The sequence below is a fragment of the Ammospiza nelsoni genome, chromosome 1 (genome assembly GCF_027579445.1).
Source record: "Ammospiza nelsoni isolate bAmmNel1 chromosome 1, bAmmNel1.pri, whole genome shotgun sequence".
Lineage (NCBI taxonomy): Eukaryota > Metazoa > Chordata > Aves > Passeriformes > Passerellidae > Ammospiza > Ammospiza nelsoni.
In genome coordinates, this window is record NC_080633.1 from 119,795,054 (window position 1) to 119,814,267 (window position 19,214).

At 40.8% G+C, this 19,214-nt stretch overlaps 1 protein-coding gene across 1 annotated transcript in view; it reads right to left on the reverse strand.

The window, feature by feature from the left end:
- Nucleotides 1-11,363, reverse strand: part of ARFGEF1 (ADP ribosylation factor guanine nucleotide exchange factor 1) — an 84,169-nt gene extending 72,806 nt beyond the window's left edge. Inside the window, exon 1 of the mRNA XM_059469540.1 lies at nucleotides 11,013-11,363. Within this exon, the coding sequence (XP_059325523.1) occupies nucleotides 11,013-11,136 (124 nt within the window). The 5' untranslated portion in view covers nucleotides 11,137-11,363. The remainder of the gene's footprint in view (nucleotides 1-11,012) is intronic.
- Nucleotides 11,364-19,214: the final 7,851 nt, after the last annotated feature.

Genomic DNA, 19,214 nt, shown 5'->3' on the forward strand with positions numbered 1-19,214 from the left:
AAAAGGGAAGGCTTTTTAATTATCTTCCTGACAACATGGACAATCATTTGCTGTAACATTTTCAATATGGGTAAGCTCTGTTTCTCTTCTGTGAAATGACCAGAACCATGATTTGTCAAAAACAAGATACAACCAAGTACAGTAAGGTCTTGTGTGGTGTCAAGGCTTATGAATCAAATTAAAAGATCCCTTCATAATATGGGGGAAATCTACATTTTATTTTTAACCTTGCTGTAGATATTTGAGTGCAATTATTTTTCTCTCTTTTGGAAATGTGTAGTTTAAATGGTAATTTAAAAGTTGAAGATTACTAACCTTTATTTCAGACTTTAATAGAAGGTAATTTTAAGCCCATGATACCAAGAGAAATTGCAACAAAACCCCCAAACAAACCCCCAACATATTCCCATTAAGTAGCCTGCTCACTACAATAACTTCAAAAGCAACAAAACACATGACACTGCAAGACTCTAATTCATTTCAGATACTAAAACTTTAAAAGGTCACATGTAAGTCTATACATGAATTATACTACTGGTAACCTTCTAATTAAAAGAGCACTAAACCATTTCCCTCCTACTGCAGCTCTAAATTATAAGAAAATAATTATCTTTTCCAGCTACAAGATGATGGCCAGAAGACTACAATTTAATGATTGTTTACAAAATTCACAACTCACAGTTATATTTGATAGAGGAAACAAAAAAGGATGACAATTAAGTATGGACTTAAGTTTATTTTTTTGTCTGTGGTATGCCCCCCAAAAAGGTTACAACCATATCAAGACGGTAATTTACTCCCAAACAAAAATTTGAACTTGTATTAGAAAGCTCCAACTTTAAATCAGAACTCCTGTCATGAGCTCTTTTAAACAAAGCATTCAAGGTGACCATACTGTTACTGAAGTCCTGATTTCTTCATTAAGTGCTGATATAGGAAGCAGGTCAGACAAAGATATTTAAGTAACATAAGAAATAAAAATATGAGCATTATTGAAAGCTCCAGTGTGGCTGCCTTTGGTACAATATATATACATTCATTATTAATACAATTAAATCTCAATTTTCCACGTTCTTTACATTTATTTACAATTTATTTTTCATCCAGTAATGTTTTTAGAAGTTCAGACCTCATAAATTAAGACAATTACTCATATGACAAGTATTCCTCCTTTTCTCAGATGCCCATAAGGCAGCAAGTGGAAGGCTACTTAAAAGGCCATCACTACACACTATTATTAACTCTACTCAAGTATTATTAACCCTAACTCACGTTGCCAACCACGCTACAAGAAAGTGCTTCTTTTACCACTGCTTACCAAACTGTGAAAAATTTCAGGCATTCAGTTCCATATTTACTGGATCCACTGCATCCATAGTTCTAAATACAGTATTATGGAAAAATGTACTTGCATTGACTATGCAAATTCTTTTTATTTAACAATACAGCTAAATTTACAGTTCTTTAACGACATGTCCTAAAGTGCTCCTAAAGAACAAGTGGGAAAGGCACAAGATCAGTGAAGGAGAAAGAAAAAGTAATTACTGTTAAATAAAAACTGTTACAAACTACAGCAGTCAGTCAAAGAAATTGCCACCTGCCTCAAGCTCATCGCTGAAAGGCCTAGAGAGCAATCAAGCAGACAGCAGCTCCAGCTTTCATGTGATAAGAAGATGGACAAGGGAAGAATGGTGCAAGTGCTGCCTTCCCTTTATATAAAAGGATGTTAATAATTTGAACATTTGGATTTTGTTCTCAGCAAGACTCTGGGGTGGAGGTCAAACTTAGGTGCAGAGAGGAAGAGAAAAGGAGCTAAGATACAAACCTGAGACTTCTCCAAACATCACTAACTACCACAGACTGTATATCCCACAGTGTTAGGTACCATTTTAAAGAAGCAAACTATTTCTCTTTACAGCAAAATTTCTAAGCTTTTAACATCTATTTATATGCAAAATCACAAAAAATCAGGTTTCATGTCTTAAATCACAAGTGGAGAACAGCAAAGTGTCTCATTTTGATACAGGTGAAGAAAATTTGAATCACACTTCTCAGACACTTAGTTTTTATCCAGCTTTCAAACTTTCATGCAAATACAGCTGCTCTATTCCAGCAATTTTACTTAAGGTCATAAAGCCCAGTCTCCATTTCAGAATAATGGAAACAAAGGTTAATTTATTCCTATCCACTTTCCTACACTCCACACAAGACCCCTGCCAATATTCTTGCACGCATCCCAGTCCATCAGCCAAATTAAGCAAGCCAAGTGAGGACTCTGCCTTTTCCAGCTTTCCTGAGCTGCAGAAAGAACTCTGTGACTTTCTGTTGGCTGCTGCACTCTCAGTCCAGGTCACAGTACCACCCAGATCTTTATACACACCATTAACATCTGCAAGGTCACTTCCCAGGCATGCAGCAGTGTGTCAGTTTTACACACAACAGAATCACACCTTTCCAAAAAATACCTTCACTTGGAAAGGCATTCCCCTTATTCTTACAACCTGCATTAAAATGTACAATGCTCTGTGCAAGTACATCTGCATCAATTCATAGAACAGTTTGAAAACTAAAATAGGATGGGAAGCTACAAAGAAATCATACCAGTGGCACACTTATTTTTAATTTACAGATTTGAAACTCTGAAAGTCTACCTCATACTATTCTCAACTGGACAGCTTAGACTATAGTGCAAAATGCTGTCTAACATCTTCAGCAAACCTCAACAGTTTTATCACAATTTCAAAGCCTAAAAATATCTCCTCCCTCATTTCTCTCAAACTGCAAAGCTGCACATTTCAATGTGAAGGATATTGGTCATTCAAACCGACTGCAATGCAAACTGACACCTGGGGGTAACTTCAAGTGAAATAAAAAAAAGGAGTAAATCACTCCTGGATCCAGCACTGGCTAAAATATCTTCATGTAAAATATTTACCAACCTAATTACACTTTTATTTTTAACTGAAAAGTAGGAATAACATAACAAACCCTGTTGAGATTATTAGAACAGCAAGTGCTAAAGGCAGTATGTGCAGAACTGCTGTTATTAATGGATCATTTTCTTGAAATTTATCTCCCTCCGTGTTTGAGTAGACAAAAAAAGAGAGCTTGAATAAACCCATTTATCTCAAGCGCAAGTAACTTCAATTTTGTTTAAAATATGATTTTTGTCACGTAAGAAATACATGAAATGAAAAAAAACCTGAAGAGCACTGAACAGCAGACATAAACCATTTCAACAAAAACAAATAATAAACAGCATAACATCAATAACTACACCATCTTATACCAAGTGAGTATATATGATACAGTATCAGAAACAGCGGGACAGTGGGAAAAAAAATAATCAAAGCTTCTGAAAGTCATTAAAAAAAAAATCCACAGCAATCATGCCCTAAATGTCCTATTAAAAGATACCTTTGGTTTTGGTTTTGGAAAAATGTAGCTATGCTATTAAACTGGTTATACAATTCTAAAATAAAAAGCGTGGACTTAAAAAAAACCCATCCATGTATGACAAAAGAGCTCTAAGTTGTGTAAGGTACAGAGTTAGTACAACATCCACATTCCCTATCCCAGCTTTTAAGCTGTTCTTGACCACAGCACCATAAAAGAGCTCAGCCTCCCTCAGGACTTCAAATTCTTTTAAAAGTTCATGCCTCCCAACTAAAATCTCATAATCTACTAATACACTTAAAACTTCAAATTAAAGAAAACCAGAAAACACCACCAAATCCAGAAACCCCTGAAGAAACCCAAGCAAAATCTCCAACACCTAGAAGAATACCTAAAAGCTAAGACCAAGGGTAGACTAGAAAGAAGCAACATGAAAAACAGGGTGGAGAAAAATGCCAAACCAAATAAACAACCAAAAATCACAAAATACCCCTTCACACCAAAATTCCTTAGTATTTATCAATGCAAATGAAATGTTATCAATAATTTTTCTACCAGTTTGGTAATTTCTATTTCTAGTCATTTGAAGTTAAGAACTGAAGAACATAAGAGTTACAGAAGAATAACAAGTGGTGAAAATGCCTTATAATCTACGCCCAAACTTTAAAACTGGTAATGATCTGCCTTTTCTGAAAACTATTTTTTAAATCTTTCTCAAATCCTTACTGATTGCCAATTTTGTTTTCACTGACATATGTATCAATCAGTCCAGTACTTTGCCTGGGATCAATATTAAGCCAGTACACCAGTAATTACCTAGGTCATCCTTGTAACCATGCTGGCACAGTAGCAGATGTCTTCCAGTCCTTTGGAATTTTCTGAGCATCCCAAGATTGATTAGAAATCAATAAGGGAATTGTGCCAGGTATTTCAAACTCTTGGGGCTTGACAGACCTATTTTTAGTGTCTCTCTACATTTATACTGAAAATGGAAATCATCAAATAACAAGTATCATGTACCTAATCTCTCAAAAGGGATTTTTTTTAACACTCCCCTGCATTCCATTACAGATTCTATAAATTATGAGCTGGGTGGTAGTGTTTGGTAGCTTTGGGGTTTTGTGTTTTTTTCTTCATTTTTGGTTACCATATTAAGTGCTTTTCATAGAAACACTAGCTACTATTTGCCCAATTATCCTTGTACAATATTCTCTTTCTATAAAATCCCACAGATGCATTTTAAGCTCTCTCTGGTTGTTTGGAGACCTCTTGTACGTGATTTTTCTTAAAGGTCTGTTTTGCCTAGGTATAACTTACAGTTTCTTCTACTAGGTGCTTACAGGAAAGAAGTACAGGCTAATTGGACTATGTCTGTATGCATCTGACTAGCACAGCTACTACACACTATTTCTGTCTTTTAAACACACACAGTAAAGATCTGCCTCCTTTACAGATAAAAATTATCAAACTTCTTACTCAGCTGTACTTCCATGATATCTCCTTCCTTCCTTGAAATCTGCAGAGCTGTTTCCCAAGTCCCTTCAGCCTATAAAGCTCAACTGGCAGTAGCTGTCATTCACAGACCAGAATATTTTCTCCCTGCAAATCATCAATTTACACATCATACAGGAAAGTTTTCCAACTGGATATAGAAAACCCAAAACTCTTTTCCCCTGCCTCTTCAAGTCACTGATCACTAGCTGTTGCAGAATAGAATAAGTAATGAACAAGTTTGCAGGTCTTGCTTCCCAAGCTCCTGGCAGCATTCATTTAAAGTACAAATTAATCAGCAACCTGATAAAAGTATCAACACCAATAAAACCCCCAAACTGAAAGCTGGGTGCCCCCACAAAAAGACAAGCCTTACTTTGTAAGTCCATGATTTCACCTAGGATGTTTGCTAAGAACAGGAGAGACTGACTAGAACACCAACGGTTGATGCCTCCCTCTTTATAAACACCCATAAACACCAAAATCTTTCCTGACAACTGCACAAGTTTACAGATTTAGAAAATCTTATCAAAATGTTATCTCCATACTGACTGCTTTCTGAAGGATTCTAGAAGAATTCTGCAATGTACAACTGATGTTAACAGGTTTTTTTTCATTTGTATATGAAGAAGACACATAAGAACAGACACAGTTGTCATCCTGAATGAATGACACAGTGGTTGGCTGGAAACAAGAACCAAGAGAAAAAGGAAAATATTACAGTCACAACAGTTATACACTAGAAAATAGTATAGGAAGAAAAATCAACTAGACCAAAGTCCCACAAGACAGTAAAGGTAGTTCTTATGAGAAACAGATGCATTCTGGTCACAAGGTAACAACTTCCCACTTTAAGCTTCAAAATTCTAATTAGGGCTCTAAAATATGCAGCAGAATACAGGTATTTAAAAGCTGTGTCACAAAGATATGTTGAAGTCTTTCAAGATCAAATTTTAAAAGATAGTGAAAATCAATGTTCAAAGTTTCAAAATATGAAAGGCTTTAACTGAACACATATTTCTGGATAAAGTCAAAGTTACCTAAAAGAAATACCATTTTTAGCTTCCAAGACAAAACTCAAGTATTTGAAATTCCATTAACACTTTTCTGACCTAGATAAAATCCACCATGTTTTCTAGAGAAGTGTTTTTACATATATCCTGCCAAGCACCCCTTTCTCAAAAGAGATTAAATCTCATCAGCACTGTCATTCTGCACAGCCAACATCTGATAACGTCTGAAACAACGCAATAGCTAAACACACACAACTTTCCTTAAATTAGCTCTACATAAACAGCACTTTACATATCAAATGCTGAAGGCAACCTGCAAAACAGTTTATAGGGCCAACTAATCCTTATTGTTACCAAGCCAAGTTTTAAATCTTTGCAAAAGTAGAGGAGATTGTAACCACACTGGAAGTCTGCTAGTTAAAGTCCAATCTCAGTAAAGCAAGCAAAAGGAGGGAAGGGCAGCTGCAATTTTCAGGGCTTTTGGTTTTTAAAAAAACCCACATACATCTTAGTTTTTACTAGCATGAAATTTCAATTTATCCTTCTTGCTTACAAACAAGTGTTTCAGAAGGACAGTTACAACCAGAAAAAAAAAATTTTATGGACAATAGTGACTTGTAAATTCTGAAATAAATGCCTATAGCACACGAAGACAGGCACAGAATATTGCAACACTAATCTCTTTGCATCCAGCAAAGAAAAGACTCAAAAAATTCTGACCTTCAGTTTCTACAAAAGGACAACTAGTTTTCATGAAAAAAAGAAGGCAGCCTACCAAGAACAGCACTATCCAAAATACAGACAGGAATGAATTTTTAACTGTTTATTATAGTGTAGGAAGGTATTTTCCAATGCACCCAGAGTTCCCTACACATACACAGTATCTACTAACCACACTCATTCTTATGTATCAGGATTGCTGGTATATGCAAAGGACACAAGATGAAACTGGGCAAGGTAAAAAGGGAGACAGAAAAACTTAAGTAGATGAGATGTCATTTGCAGACCTGCACAGATAAGGACAGATGAACCTTCAAACCTTCACACCTCTAGGTTATTCCGCTCCAAGCATTATCTGTTTCCAGAGAAACTGTTTATCTATAGCCCACTGCTCCATCACCCTACACACACACACAGAGGCAGCACAAACTGAACAGAGATGCCACTTTCATATTGCACGAGACCACTACATCATTCAGCAGGATCCCTGCATGACAGACTGAAATAAACAATACAAGGAGCACTAAAGAACCTTCTGGAACTAAGTTTTGGCCCTCTTCAGTTGGTAGCTCCAGAACTCCAGGCAGCATATGCATAATTTTCTTTAAAGTAATAGTAGGGATATATCTGCATCATTTTATATCACTTGTGGCTTGAAGTTTTATGGAAGAGTTGCTTGACTCCTGATCTGCAGTTGAACTAGCAGAATTTGTACCAGCAGGGCATTCTGGTGTGCCCAGCTTAGTGCTCTGAAACCACCTTTTCAGGCAGACAAATCCACGCTCCAGATTTTGACAAGAAGCACTGATAATTTTTTTTCAGTCTATGAAAAATTTTATGTTCAGATGAGGATTTTTCCCCCCAAGACCTTTCACTGTTTATGCAAACACAGTATTTTTACAGTAAGGTTTCCTAGACTGTAGCATAGCTGAAAAGCAATACACAAACAGCAGTGGAGGTAACTCAGTGGAAAAGGAGCTTCTAAATCCAATAATCCTTCTGACAGCTTGCTGGCTCATTGGCTCATGCCTTCTGCAAGTGGACAATTTCAAGGATAAACTCATTCCTTACACAGATAAGAGTTGTTGCTATGAAAGTGAACAACACAAAGCTCTAAATTAGCTCTACTTCATTAGGTGACTAAAGAAATCTTGTGTTTTCCACATAGAGAGAAAACATCTCAGAAAGGACAAAGTTAAATTAAACTCAACTGTTCTGTATAAACCCAGACATAACCTTCATCAAATACAGGATGCTACAAGTATCAGGCTTAATTTCATCTCTGTTAAAAAGGTAAAGGACATATATAATTCAGGTTGTTACTTAATTAATATTTTGTTTTCTTATCTTCAAATCACTGGAAAAATGGTCATACTAGAAGGAGCTCATCTTAACACCTGTTCAGAGGTCAAACTACCACAGTCTGGAATGTTGCAAGGTTTGTCTCCCAAAGACTCACAAATTAAAAATAGATTATGTACAATCTTAATGGAATGCAACAGATTTATAAGAAAATATATGGGGATTAAAAATTACAAAGGGAGGGCATTAAAGATTCTTAAAACACTGCTTTTTAAATTCAATCCAAAAAGCAGAGCTACTATTAGTTTGTCTGTTGTACAGGGATACTGTATTTCTGATAATTTTTTTATCAAATACTTCAATAGCAAATAATTTTATACAAATACTATAAAACAATATAAATAGTAGCTTTAGAGAATGGAATAAAAAGCCTGAATTAGTAACAACTACTAGTTAGAATATCTGACCTATTATTATTACTACCTAGGAGTAAATAAAAAGCAACATTTTACTACAGTCAGGCAGCTGGGAAAAAAAGGTCTTAATGGAGCACACAGATAACTTCAGTGACAACTAATCAAATATTCACACTGGAAAAAAAAGATGTTGATTTGGAAGATATGGAGTTACTGCCATGATTTTTAAAAGCTACTTTTTATTTAACTACCATTTTAAAAAGTCCAATAAAACCTAAAGCCTGGCTTTGCCAGACTTGGCACCAAATTAAATTCAACTCTAAATTAGAATTTTACTGATGTTTTATCATTAATGTTTCTGCTCTTCAAAATAAAGCAGTAAGAAGTCCGTACTCCTTGCTTAAGGTAGCAAAGAAGCATCCAGCTGTAGTCTCAACAGATGAAGGGCTAAAGGAACAGAGCACAACACATGCATCCTATTTCAAACACTGCTACAAAAATCATAGCTCAGCTTTAATAGCTAACTGTACTCTGGGTGAAACATGGATGATATGTACTTTTGTCCAAAAATTTTCTTATAGATAGACATGAGCACTACTCAGGACAGAGTAATCAAGAGTAACCAGACAATGGACCATGCTAAATTTACAATCACCAACTATATTTTGTTGTGCTGCAACTAAAAAATAAAAAAAAATCAATAAGCCTCTGCAGTAGTTAGAGGCTTTTCTACCAAAAAATACCATGCCTGACATTTTTCAAGCTCATGAAGCCCCTGTCTATACGTAAGGCAGTACACACAACCTTCCATTTCTTCTTTCCCGCCTTAATGATTTTTATACCCACATCACATTGTTTTCCTGTTTAAGCCCCAACCAGATCCACAGGAGAAGGATTCAGTGAAGCTGTAGGATGGAAACTGGGATGTGTGCTTGAGGGTCTCCTCCAACAAATCAATTTCCATGACACAAGAGGCAGACTGTACAGTCTAGAGGGCTTGCTTTGTAATCTGTGGAACACAATGGAGCCATGCTTGGAGGGATCTGGATGATACTTAAGATAAATCAAGCTACTGAAATAAAGTATGGCAGAAACACAAGATTAATACCAGTGTCTAATTCTACGGATGACATACAGACTGGACAGAAATTCAGTTTAACAATAAAAAACCATTTCTCTGGTTTATTTCCAACTTGAATGCACAGTCTAAAGTCAACAGAAGGGCCAAAGGGCTATCAATTTAATTTCATCTGTATAAATCATAAGATTATTGTTATCCACTCTAGTGATATATGAAAAATGTAATAAAAAACTTGTTTCCCATTGATTTTAATTAAGAAGAAATAAATAGCTGAAGTATGGTTATTTTATATATATTTCTGCCCCTCCCTTTGTCAGGATCTTTCATAGACAAAGAAATCAAGAAAAGGAAGGGGTCTTTTTATAGAAAAAAAAGTAAGCACTAACATACAAATTAATAGAATGACAAGGGAACAACTTCAAATTACTTATACTCATTTTTAAAACAAACAAGTTTCAATTTAACATTATCTCGTCAAACAAATCCATTTAATCGGACATTACTGTACAAAATCAAGATAATTATCTCCAAAACAGAAACAATTACACTACAAAGGGAGGGACATAATCCATTTAACGTATTACTTAAATGAAACAGGCTTTTCTCTAGAAGTCTGTCAGTAAGTATGTCAGTATTTTGCCACATAGGGTCAAGGCCCGCCTGTGCTCATCATGTCAGAATCGTGAAGCCCAAGTTGTCCTTTTAAGCTGCCTGTAACTGGATGCCTGCATGTGCTTTGTGCTATCCAGCCCCGGTACTTCCCTCACGCTTCCAGCCGAGGCGGCGCTGACACAGCTGCACCACAAACCCAACACCCTTCCTTCGGCCCGAAGTAAACGTTCCCACATATCGGGAATCCAACGACATGGGGGCTGGACTAGGTGATCTCCAGAGGTGCCTTCCAACCCTAACAACTCTGTGGTTCTGTTATCATCCTGGCCGCTCCAGCTCTGCCATGCATGAAGGAAGCTCTCTTCCCCATCAGCTGTCTCCACCAGGAACGACTCGCCTAAGGCTCTCCCTCACACATCTCCTGGACCATCCTCTCCCTCTGCAGCCCTCCTCCCGGCTCCGAGGAGCCACCAGCTCCAGACATGGCCCGCTGTCATTGTCTCTCGCTCTCCGCCACCCCCTCTTCCTCACCCGTCCCTCCGCCCTCACCGCTGCCTGTCACCTGCTCCCTCCCCGCCGGCCGTCTGCTTCCAGGTCAGCTCAGCTCAGCTCCGTGTCTGCCTATTCATCCTGCGAGCAGGGAGGAGGAGGAGGAGGGAAGGAGGAGGAGAACAGCCCGGCGGGCGCCGCAGCGCCCTCGCCGCTGCTGTCAGCACGGGGCCGCTCCCGGCGAGGGGCGATGCTCGCCCGCAGCCAGGGCGCCCACATCTCCGGGGGGCTGTGCTGCACGACCCGAACCTGTGCCACGGCTCAGCCCGCAACCGCACTGCCCCCGGCCCTTCCCTGCCAGGCTGCCCCTCTGCCTCGTTCCCTCAGAGACCGCACAGCCCCCCCGCAGCACAAACACACACAGGCGAAGCGCACCCCGACCTCTGGCCGCTCCTTCCCTTCCCTTCCCTGCCCGCCCGGGCTGCGCCTCACCTAGTGCCACCTCGCAGGCTTTGCGCAGCTGGGAGTGATGCGCCTTCTTCACCTCCTTGTCGGCCAGGATCTTCTCCAGGGCCCGGGTCAGAAACATGTTTTTCGTCTTCTTCCCTTCATACATGGGCGCGATCGAGCCGTGAGAGGAGGAGGAGGGTGGAGCGGGGAAGTGAGAGCGGGGCACCGGCCTTTCCCACCGGGAGCGCTGCCAGGGGCCCCGGCGGCCGCGGGGGAAGGGCTCCCTTGCAGGGCGTCCCGCCACCCGCTCGGCGGCTCCCCCGGGGGAGGCTGGGGTGGGCCCGGGCGGCGCCGACAGCCAACCCCCGCGGCTGAGGGAAGACGAAGCCTTCTCCTCCCTTCTCCTCCCGCCCCCGATGCGTGTGTGCGCGGACGGCGCCCGTCAGTCCCCGAGCCGCCCCCGGCCCGCGCCCGCCTCCATCAGCACCGGCGGCGGCGGCCGCAGCAACAACCTGCCCTCGCCATGTTGGAAGGAAGCGACGTCAGGGCCGCAGCCGGAGCGGGAGGAAGCGGCGGCCGTGTCCCGGGAGGCAGGGCGGGCGGAGGGAAGCGGGAGGGCGGGGGGCAGTCGCCTTCTGCCCGCCCCGCGGCCGCGCTACAGGTGGAGCGGAGCCGCGGGAGGCACCGAGCAGGGACGCACGGAGATGGCCGCTGCCACCTGGGAGCTGGACGAGGAGGAGGGGCAGGGCTTCCCTTCCGGGCCACCAGCGCTAGGAGGTGGAGGAGGAGACGGAGGCGGAGGAAGGCTCTCCCGGGATGCGCCACCTGCTCCTAAAGGGCGGGCTTCGCCGGGGCTGGGGCAAGGGATCTCCCTGGGAGAGGAGCTGCCCTGCTTCCACGATCGCCCTCCCTCATGAGAAACGCCCGAGGCTCCGGCTCACGGGGAGCGAGCGGAGAGCAGCCCCCGGCACCCAGGAGAAAGGACGGGAGAAGCGCACTGGGGTGTGGGAGGTGTCCGGGCTCCCCGGGGCAGTTCCTCAGTCCCTCCCCGCCTGGTCCTGTAGCACCTGCAGGTTCGCGTGGTGCCCTTCCTTTATCTCCTGCATCCTCTAACTGAAGCGCTGCCGTCCCGCGTTTCTTCCCACTGCACGTGCTCTAGGAGTATAGAGCACTGAAAAAAGTAATAAAAAGCTCAGGTCGACCGTGCCTAGCTGATAAGCGGCGAAAACATAACAGGACCACCTTTTGCACTCAGAAGTACTAGTGCACTAATATTTAAAAGTCGAATTTGGCGCTAACTGAAAGCAGGTCTGGTTTAGAAAATTTTTACCTGGTTAAAAAAATATCTTAGACATTAATCTGGAAATGAAAGAGGCGAAGTTCTAGATGTACCTTTGAAGCAGAGTGGGACAAGGCTATAGATAGCATCGGTGTGCGGAAAGGAGGGATGGTTGTGGAAACCAGGGGGCACCTCTGACCTCTGAGGACAGAGCCAGCACACCGCAAAGAAGTTATCCCCAGCAAGCCTTTTCAGTCTGTTCTCCGTTCCTGTGGTTCTTATGGATCAGTCAGGAACACAACCTTCGGAAGTTAATCCTGACACCTTCCTCAGGGAGCATTCAGCAAACCTTCCCAGTCTTTTCTTTACTCCTGTGGTCGTGCTGTATCAGGCAGGAATATGACCTTCGGAAGTTAATCCCAACTCTTTCCTCATGGAGCATTTAAGAGAGTTTGCCCAGGCTGCCATGCCGGTGCTAAGGCCTTATAAGGAATTTATTTGAGCACCTGTTTCCTTATGTACAACAGAGTCACTGTAGCTGCATTAGTAAAGGTACAGTGCTGTCAGCTCCCCAGTGCAGAGGCAGCTAATGCTGCCCAGGGTTGCTTAACCCAGTTTCCCAAATGAGAAATTATGTGTGCCAAAGTGACTTGATGCCTTTCAGGTACCTCTGTTTGACTTTTTAAGGAACACCCTGGACCAGGAATCCTGCTAAAGCTAGAGGTGAATGCAAGACTTATCTGTTTGAGCAAAACACTTGTTCTGCTGAAGTTACTGTATTTATTCCAGTGGCTTTTTCTGGTTCCTGGCTATTTTGCCACCCAACTGATAAACCATAAGAAAGTAGTAAGAGGGTGTATCTGATTTTAGCATTATGACAGCTTTATGAGAGAGTTAGCAGTCAGATCACCAAGCACATTGATTCCTGAAAAAAGACCATATTAAGATTGTGTTGATTTATTCAAAAGACCATGTCTTCAGCAGCAAAATTGCTAAGCATACTTGAATTATTTCTAGTAATTTATTTAGGGAAAACCATTTGCCTATCGACTAAATCTTTTTTTTAAAATTATATTTATGCATAGGTGCAAGTTCAAAAATGCAGATGTCAAAATTACTTTGGTCTTTCAAAGCTGCCTGCCAGTGACCACATGGCAGAAGTTAAGAAATTCCATGGAGTTCTTGCTGGTAGGTTTGCACAAATCATTTGAGTCCAGATTCCCTTAGCCAAGTCAGGGCTTACAAGTTATTTAGCAAATGGAGTTTACAATTGATTTTCACAGTCCATTTAGCAGAAATAGACTTGCAATATGAAGGAAAAGAGTATCTGCATGTAAAGAGCACTGAGCACTGCAGTTATCTGTTTTGTTCATATTAATGTCTATTTCATATTCTACACACAAGATAATTTTACATGTGAAATGTGCTTTAGCTGAGCATATAGAATTACTGCTGAAGCATCTGGAGAAAAAGACCTGTCAAAAAGAGACTCAGCTCCATGTCTTTCATTCCTGCTCTAATATGAATACTTGTTTTGGTTTGGGTGTTTTTCAATGCCGTTTGAATCTTCAAATTCTGTTCTCAGTTTCAAACAACTGCTCTTTTGACTCAATTTGTAACTTGGCACAGCTGGTAATCTACTACATTTACATTCCAGTCACAAGAAAACACTACCTAAACTCTGCCACAGTGTAGAGCCTGCTTCTGAAGTTGCACAGGGAGATCTTATTGTAAATCCCCTGTCCTGTGGGTTAACATTCAGTTTCCTTCCCAAAGATGAGTCAATAAGGATGGAAATCCTAGGGGGAATATTACATATGTAAAGGAGAATGAGAAAACTCATGAGAACGAAAAGGTGAAGATTTAGAATATTTGTCTTACATGGATCCCTAACTAGAATCATTTAAGTTGGGAAAGACCTTTAAGATCATTGAACCTAACTGTAAAGCCAGCACTGCCAAGTCCACCCCTGAACTGTCCTTAAGTGCCACGTCTACATGCCTTTTAAATGCCTTCAGGAATGGTGCCTTAACGACTTCCCTGGGAGGGCTCTTCCAAAGCTTGACAACCTTTTTGGTGAAGAAATTTCTATTACTATCCAATCTAAACCACCCTTGGTGCAACCTGGGGTCGTTTCCTCTTGTCCTATCACTTGTTACTTGGGGAAAAGGCTGACACCTACCTGGCTACAGTTTCCTTTCAGATATTTGTAGTGAGTGATAAGGGCCTTGCTGAGCCTCCTTTTCTCCAGGCTGAACAATCCCAGCTCTCAGCTGTTCCTCACAAGACCTGTGCTCCAGACCCTTCACAGGCTCTCTTGCCCTTCTCTGGACATGCTCCAGCAGGGACCCCCCGGCCTTTCTCTCTAGTGAGGGGCTCACAACTGAGCACAGGGTTCAAGGTGTGCCTCACCACTGCCAAGTACAAGGGGACAATCACTGCCTGGTCCTGTTGGCCACACTATGGCAGTGACCTTCTTGGCCACCCAGGCAGATGCTGTCTCGAGTTCAGCTGCTGTCAACCAGCTCCCCCAGGGTCCTTTTCCAGTGGGCATCTTTCTAGCCATGCTTCCCCACCCCTGTAGCACTGCATGGCATTGTTGTGGCCTAAGGGCAGGACCTGGCAATTGACCTTTTTGGCTTGTTAAACCTCATAAAGTTCACTTTGGCCCATCAATTCAGCCTGTCCAGAGCTGCAGAGCCTTCCTGCCCTGCAGGTGATCAACACTCCCACCCAGCTCAGTGTCTTCTGCAAAGTGACTGAGGGTACACTCAATCTCCATGTCCAGATTGTTGATAAAGTTATTAAACAAGACTGGGCCCACTACAGAGCCCTGAGGAGCAGATTATGCTGTAGGACAGCAGTGCCTTGCAAAGAAATCCAAAATGCTTGTTGTGTACAGATTCTAATGCCTGAATTGTTTTGGTTTCAGCATGCAGATCTTTGCTTTACTAGTAAATGTCTGACTGAAGAACTGTAATCCTCATAGTTGTGGAGATTCCTATTTCGTTGCTGAAGTCCTGAAGATATGGAAAAGGACTGTTTATTGCTTTTTCTGCTCAAACTGCTAAGCCTGCTGGCAACATGATGTATGAAATGTTATAGTTGTCCAGTCAAACCTGAGAAATGTTTTCTGTCCAACCTAAAAGAAGCATGCAGTATGTATGCCCTAAAGCACAAAACCATCACTGTTTTTGTGGAGCCTTAACATTTAAAGATAGAGCAACACAAGAGAAAAATGTGTATTTGTGAAACACTGCAAAAATTGCTATCTAGTACATTTTTATTTGCCAGTTAATTGGAATATTCTAGAAGCTATTTATATTGTTTCACATATTTAAACTGTTTTGAGTGAGCGTTAGATACTTGTTTAGTAAAAAACTGTAGAGAACTTTCCATGTGAGAGGGAACAATTGGCACCTGCTTCTGCTGGCTTTATGTACCACAATTGTATGTAGTGCTTGTTTAAAAATGCTGATAAGTAGGTCTAGAAGCCTTTGCTTAAAAGTCAGATGAGCAGTAAAAGGGAATAGTAAAAGTGCAATTTCATGCTTAGAAAAATCTAATGATTTTCAGCTGTTCTGCCTCCCAGAGGGAACTCTCAGCTCCCATCCACTTTCTTGTGTTGGTCCAGCTATGTAACTGTGCCATCAGTTATTTCACCTGTGGTTCAGCCAAAAATCAATTTTACAAGAAAGTTAGTTTTCAGTGGGATCAGTGAATTGATCAGACTTCCCTGCATGTTCAGTAAATCTTACACAAGAAAGGAAGTGGGGACGGTGGGTGATGAGGAGGACTGCTGCTTGTGGTGGCACTGTCTTCTTAAATCATCTTGATGAGCTTTGAAACAGCACAGTGATAATTAGTCTGATCACTTTGAGCTTGAATAAAACAGAACTGCTACTAGAAGATGCAATCCTTCCTGCTTCTACCTAAATGTTTCTTACTTTCTTTGTCAGTGTAAGCATTTGCATTGCTGTGTGGTGAATTATGTGCTGAATTATAGTCAGAATTTAATTAGATTGAAATTAACTTGACGAGGAATAGACTATTTTGAATCCACATATATTTCATATCCCAATTTAACAGGCAACCTCACAGATGTTTGTGTTAGCTCAGGGGCATGGATAACACAAGAACAGGAACACAAAAATAGGTAAGAAGAGGTCAGGCTTGGGGTTTTTTTGCAGGGTTTTTTTTGTTTGTTTGGGGTTTCTTTTTGTATGGTCTTTTTGTTGGTTTTTTTGGGGGTTATTTTGTTTGTGGTTTTTGCTTTTTAATTGCAACAGTATCGGTGTATGCCAGCTTAAAATATGGTTTAAACTACTACTTTTAATATAAGTTTTCTTGATTGTTTCCATAGTGCAAGAGAGCACTCACTCTGTATGTAACCCCATATATAGGATGTTACTCTCTGTGTGTAACCCCATATATAGGATAGGTAGGTCCATAGATAAGACTAGTGCATTCCTGCCACTGCAATTGAACCTTTAATTGTGGTGGCTCACTTGTCACCTTCTTTAGCTCCTCTATAGGACTTTGCATCTGTTCCCATCCTGTTTTCATGTACCAGATGCAGATAATCAGTGTGTAGTGGATCAGAGTCCAGATGGATCTGACAGATGGGAACCTGGAACAGGAGAGAAGCTGTGATTATGTTCTCAACTGCAGGGACCTTGGTGGAGAAGTGTCCAAGATTCTTACTGAATGCATAAGATTTAACAGGTCTGCTGGTGGTGCTTGATTGTGTAATACTGAGGTACAAACCAAGCATTCCTTTCAGTCCCTTTATGCACTCATAGGGCTGCCATCCTTTTAAAGTTAGGTGAAGCATAACCCGGAATGTTCAGTGTATCTGTTATGCAAAGGATCACAGTCTGTCAACCAAACTGCAAGAGGTACACTCACCATAAATGTACTTCAATGTTTTAAGAGTTTTTATGCTGTTTTGGGCTTTCTTTGCATAAATTCTGGAACTGAAGAGATCAGTTTGCTCACAGAGTGAGTATTCTAACAGGTTGCAGTATATCCACTGTTGCACTGAATGAGAAAAAAAGCAAGTATTTGTTAGCAGAGAGAATATGCACCAGTATGTGTTTTTTTCCAAATATTTGTACAAAAGCATATAACACCCTAGAGTGACCAGTAAGGAAATAAACATCCATCACTGTGAGGAGGCTCTTTCAAAGTGACAAATCCATACCTTAAAGCTAAAAAGTACAGACTCTTGCTGTATTGAAATACATTCCTGATACTACAGTTCAGTGAGGAAACATACTCCTAGCAAAACATGCCATTTGTCAGTTTGTGACATGTAGGAAAAATGTTGGAGATCAATGAAAAAAAAATCTCACCACTTGTGGTTGATGGAATAAAGTTTTGAATTGTGGCTGAAAACTGAGAAGATATCAAAGGCCCCTGGCTGTAGCTTGAATTTATGTACTGGAAGTTATACCAGTGTGTTTGATGGAATATTATTCCTTTTTCTAATTCTTTTTCTGCAGGAATACCTTTTCTTCTAGCCTACCTATAGGAGTTTTCAACCTGTTGTTCTGCATGTTGCTCCTTTTCTTCTAGCCTACCTATAGGAGTTTCAACTTGTTGTTCTGCATGTTGCTCCTGCTAACAGATGAATAGTTCAGTTCCCAGCTTCCATGGCACCTCAGCACTGTTCCCTAATACTGTGAATGAAGGAGTGTAAGTATCCATCTTACAGACAGAAGGAAATGCTTTTTTAAAAACAAAGTCATACAGGGTTTTAAAAAAGTTTCTTCAGTAGTTATTCTAACTTACGGGCCTGATTATGTTTGTACCAGCCCTAACTGGCTTGAAAAGGTGATTTTCTGGGACACTGTTTAAGAGGGTGCTTTTTGGGGAACATAGTCATGAACAGCACAGATTTACCCTGAACTATGAAGATACTATACAGTTATTGTTGTATGTGAGACTATGCAAAGGTAAATTCAAGCCAGTGTAGTGACTCCTTCATGATTGCCAATATTTCTGTCTCTAAATGGCAAGAATATAAACCTCTGGCAATTTCCTGAGAACTTTTTGCACTGCAGAAGAAGACATTTGGAGAATGTATGGAAAATCTAGCAATAAGATCCCCTGATTTATTGCTTCTCCCAGCCAACTTCAGAGGATAAAATTGCTAAGGAACTATTATTGGATTCTAAGGAGAAACTATTGAAGAGGAGGAAGCCACAACATGATTGCCCTTTTTCCCAGAGATGCTGTCACTACCATTATGGATTTCCTGGATTACTCTGTGGGTGAGCCTGGTTAATTAGTTACCACCTCAAACACCTGTAATAGGAAGAACTACTATAGTATATAGCTTGTCCCACATTCCTAATCTTCAGTGTCTGTTGAAGAATCGGGAATAATCTGACAAATGAGAAAATTGACAAATTTACTGAAAATTATAACTGTTCCACCTTTACATCCTAGCTTCAGTCTCCTGAAGGTCTTTGTGACTATTGTGACATGATCAGTGTAAAGCATGCTGAGTTTTCCTACCAATTAGTAATTAAATAGCCTAGATAGAGAGTGCATGAAGTATTAGTCTGAATCTAATTTTTGTATGCTGTATGCCTCTTTTGCCCTTGATCTGACGTGAATTTTCACTGTAGTACTTTAAAACTTGAGTGTTTTCAAAGGTTTATGCAGATGTCTTTCAATGAGCTGTTAGTAAAGAAAAGTTGGAAATGGAAGTTGAAAAGAACAGTTGAAAATGAAAATCAGCTGAGAAAAGTTGAATGGAATTCAGCTGGAGAAAAATATCCCTTAAATCTTTGGGCAGGGTAAGTCAAATGAATAACAAGGGTGGTTTCCAAGTATTTTAATATCTGTGTTGAAACACTTAGATAAAGAGGTCATAAAAGTTATGTGAATTAAGGTGCAAAACAATGAGACTGAAGCAGGAGCCACTTTTAAATGCCACGAAATGAGTTTTGAATCTG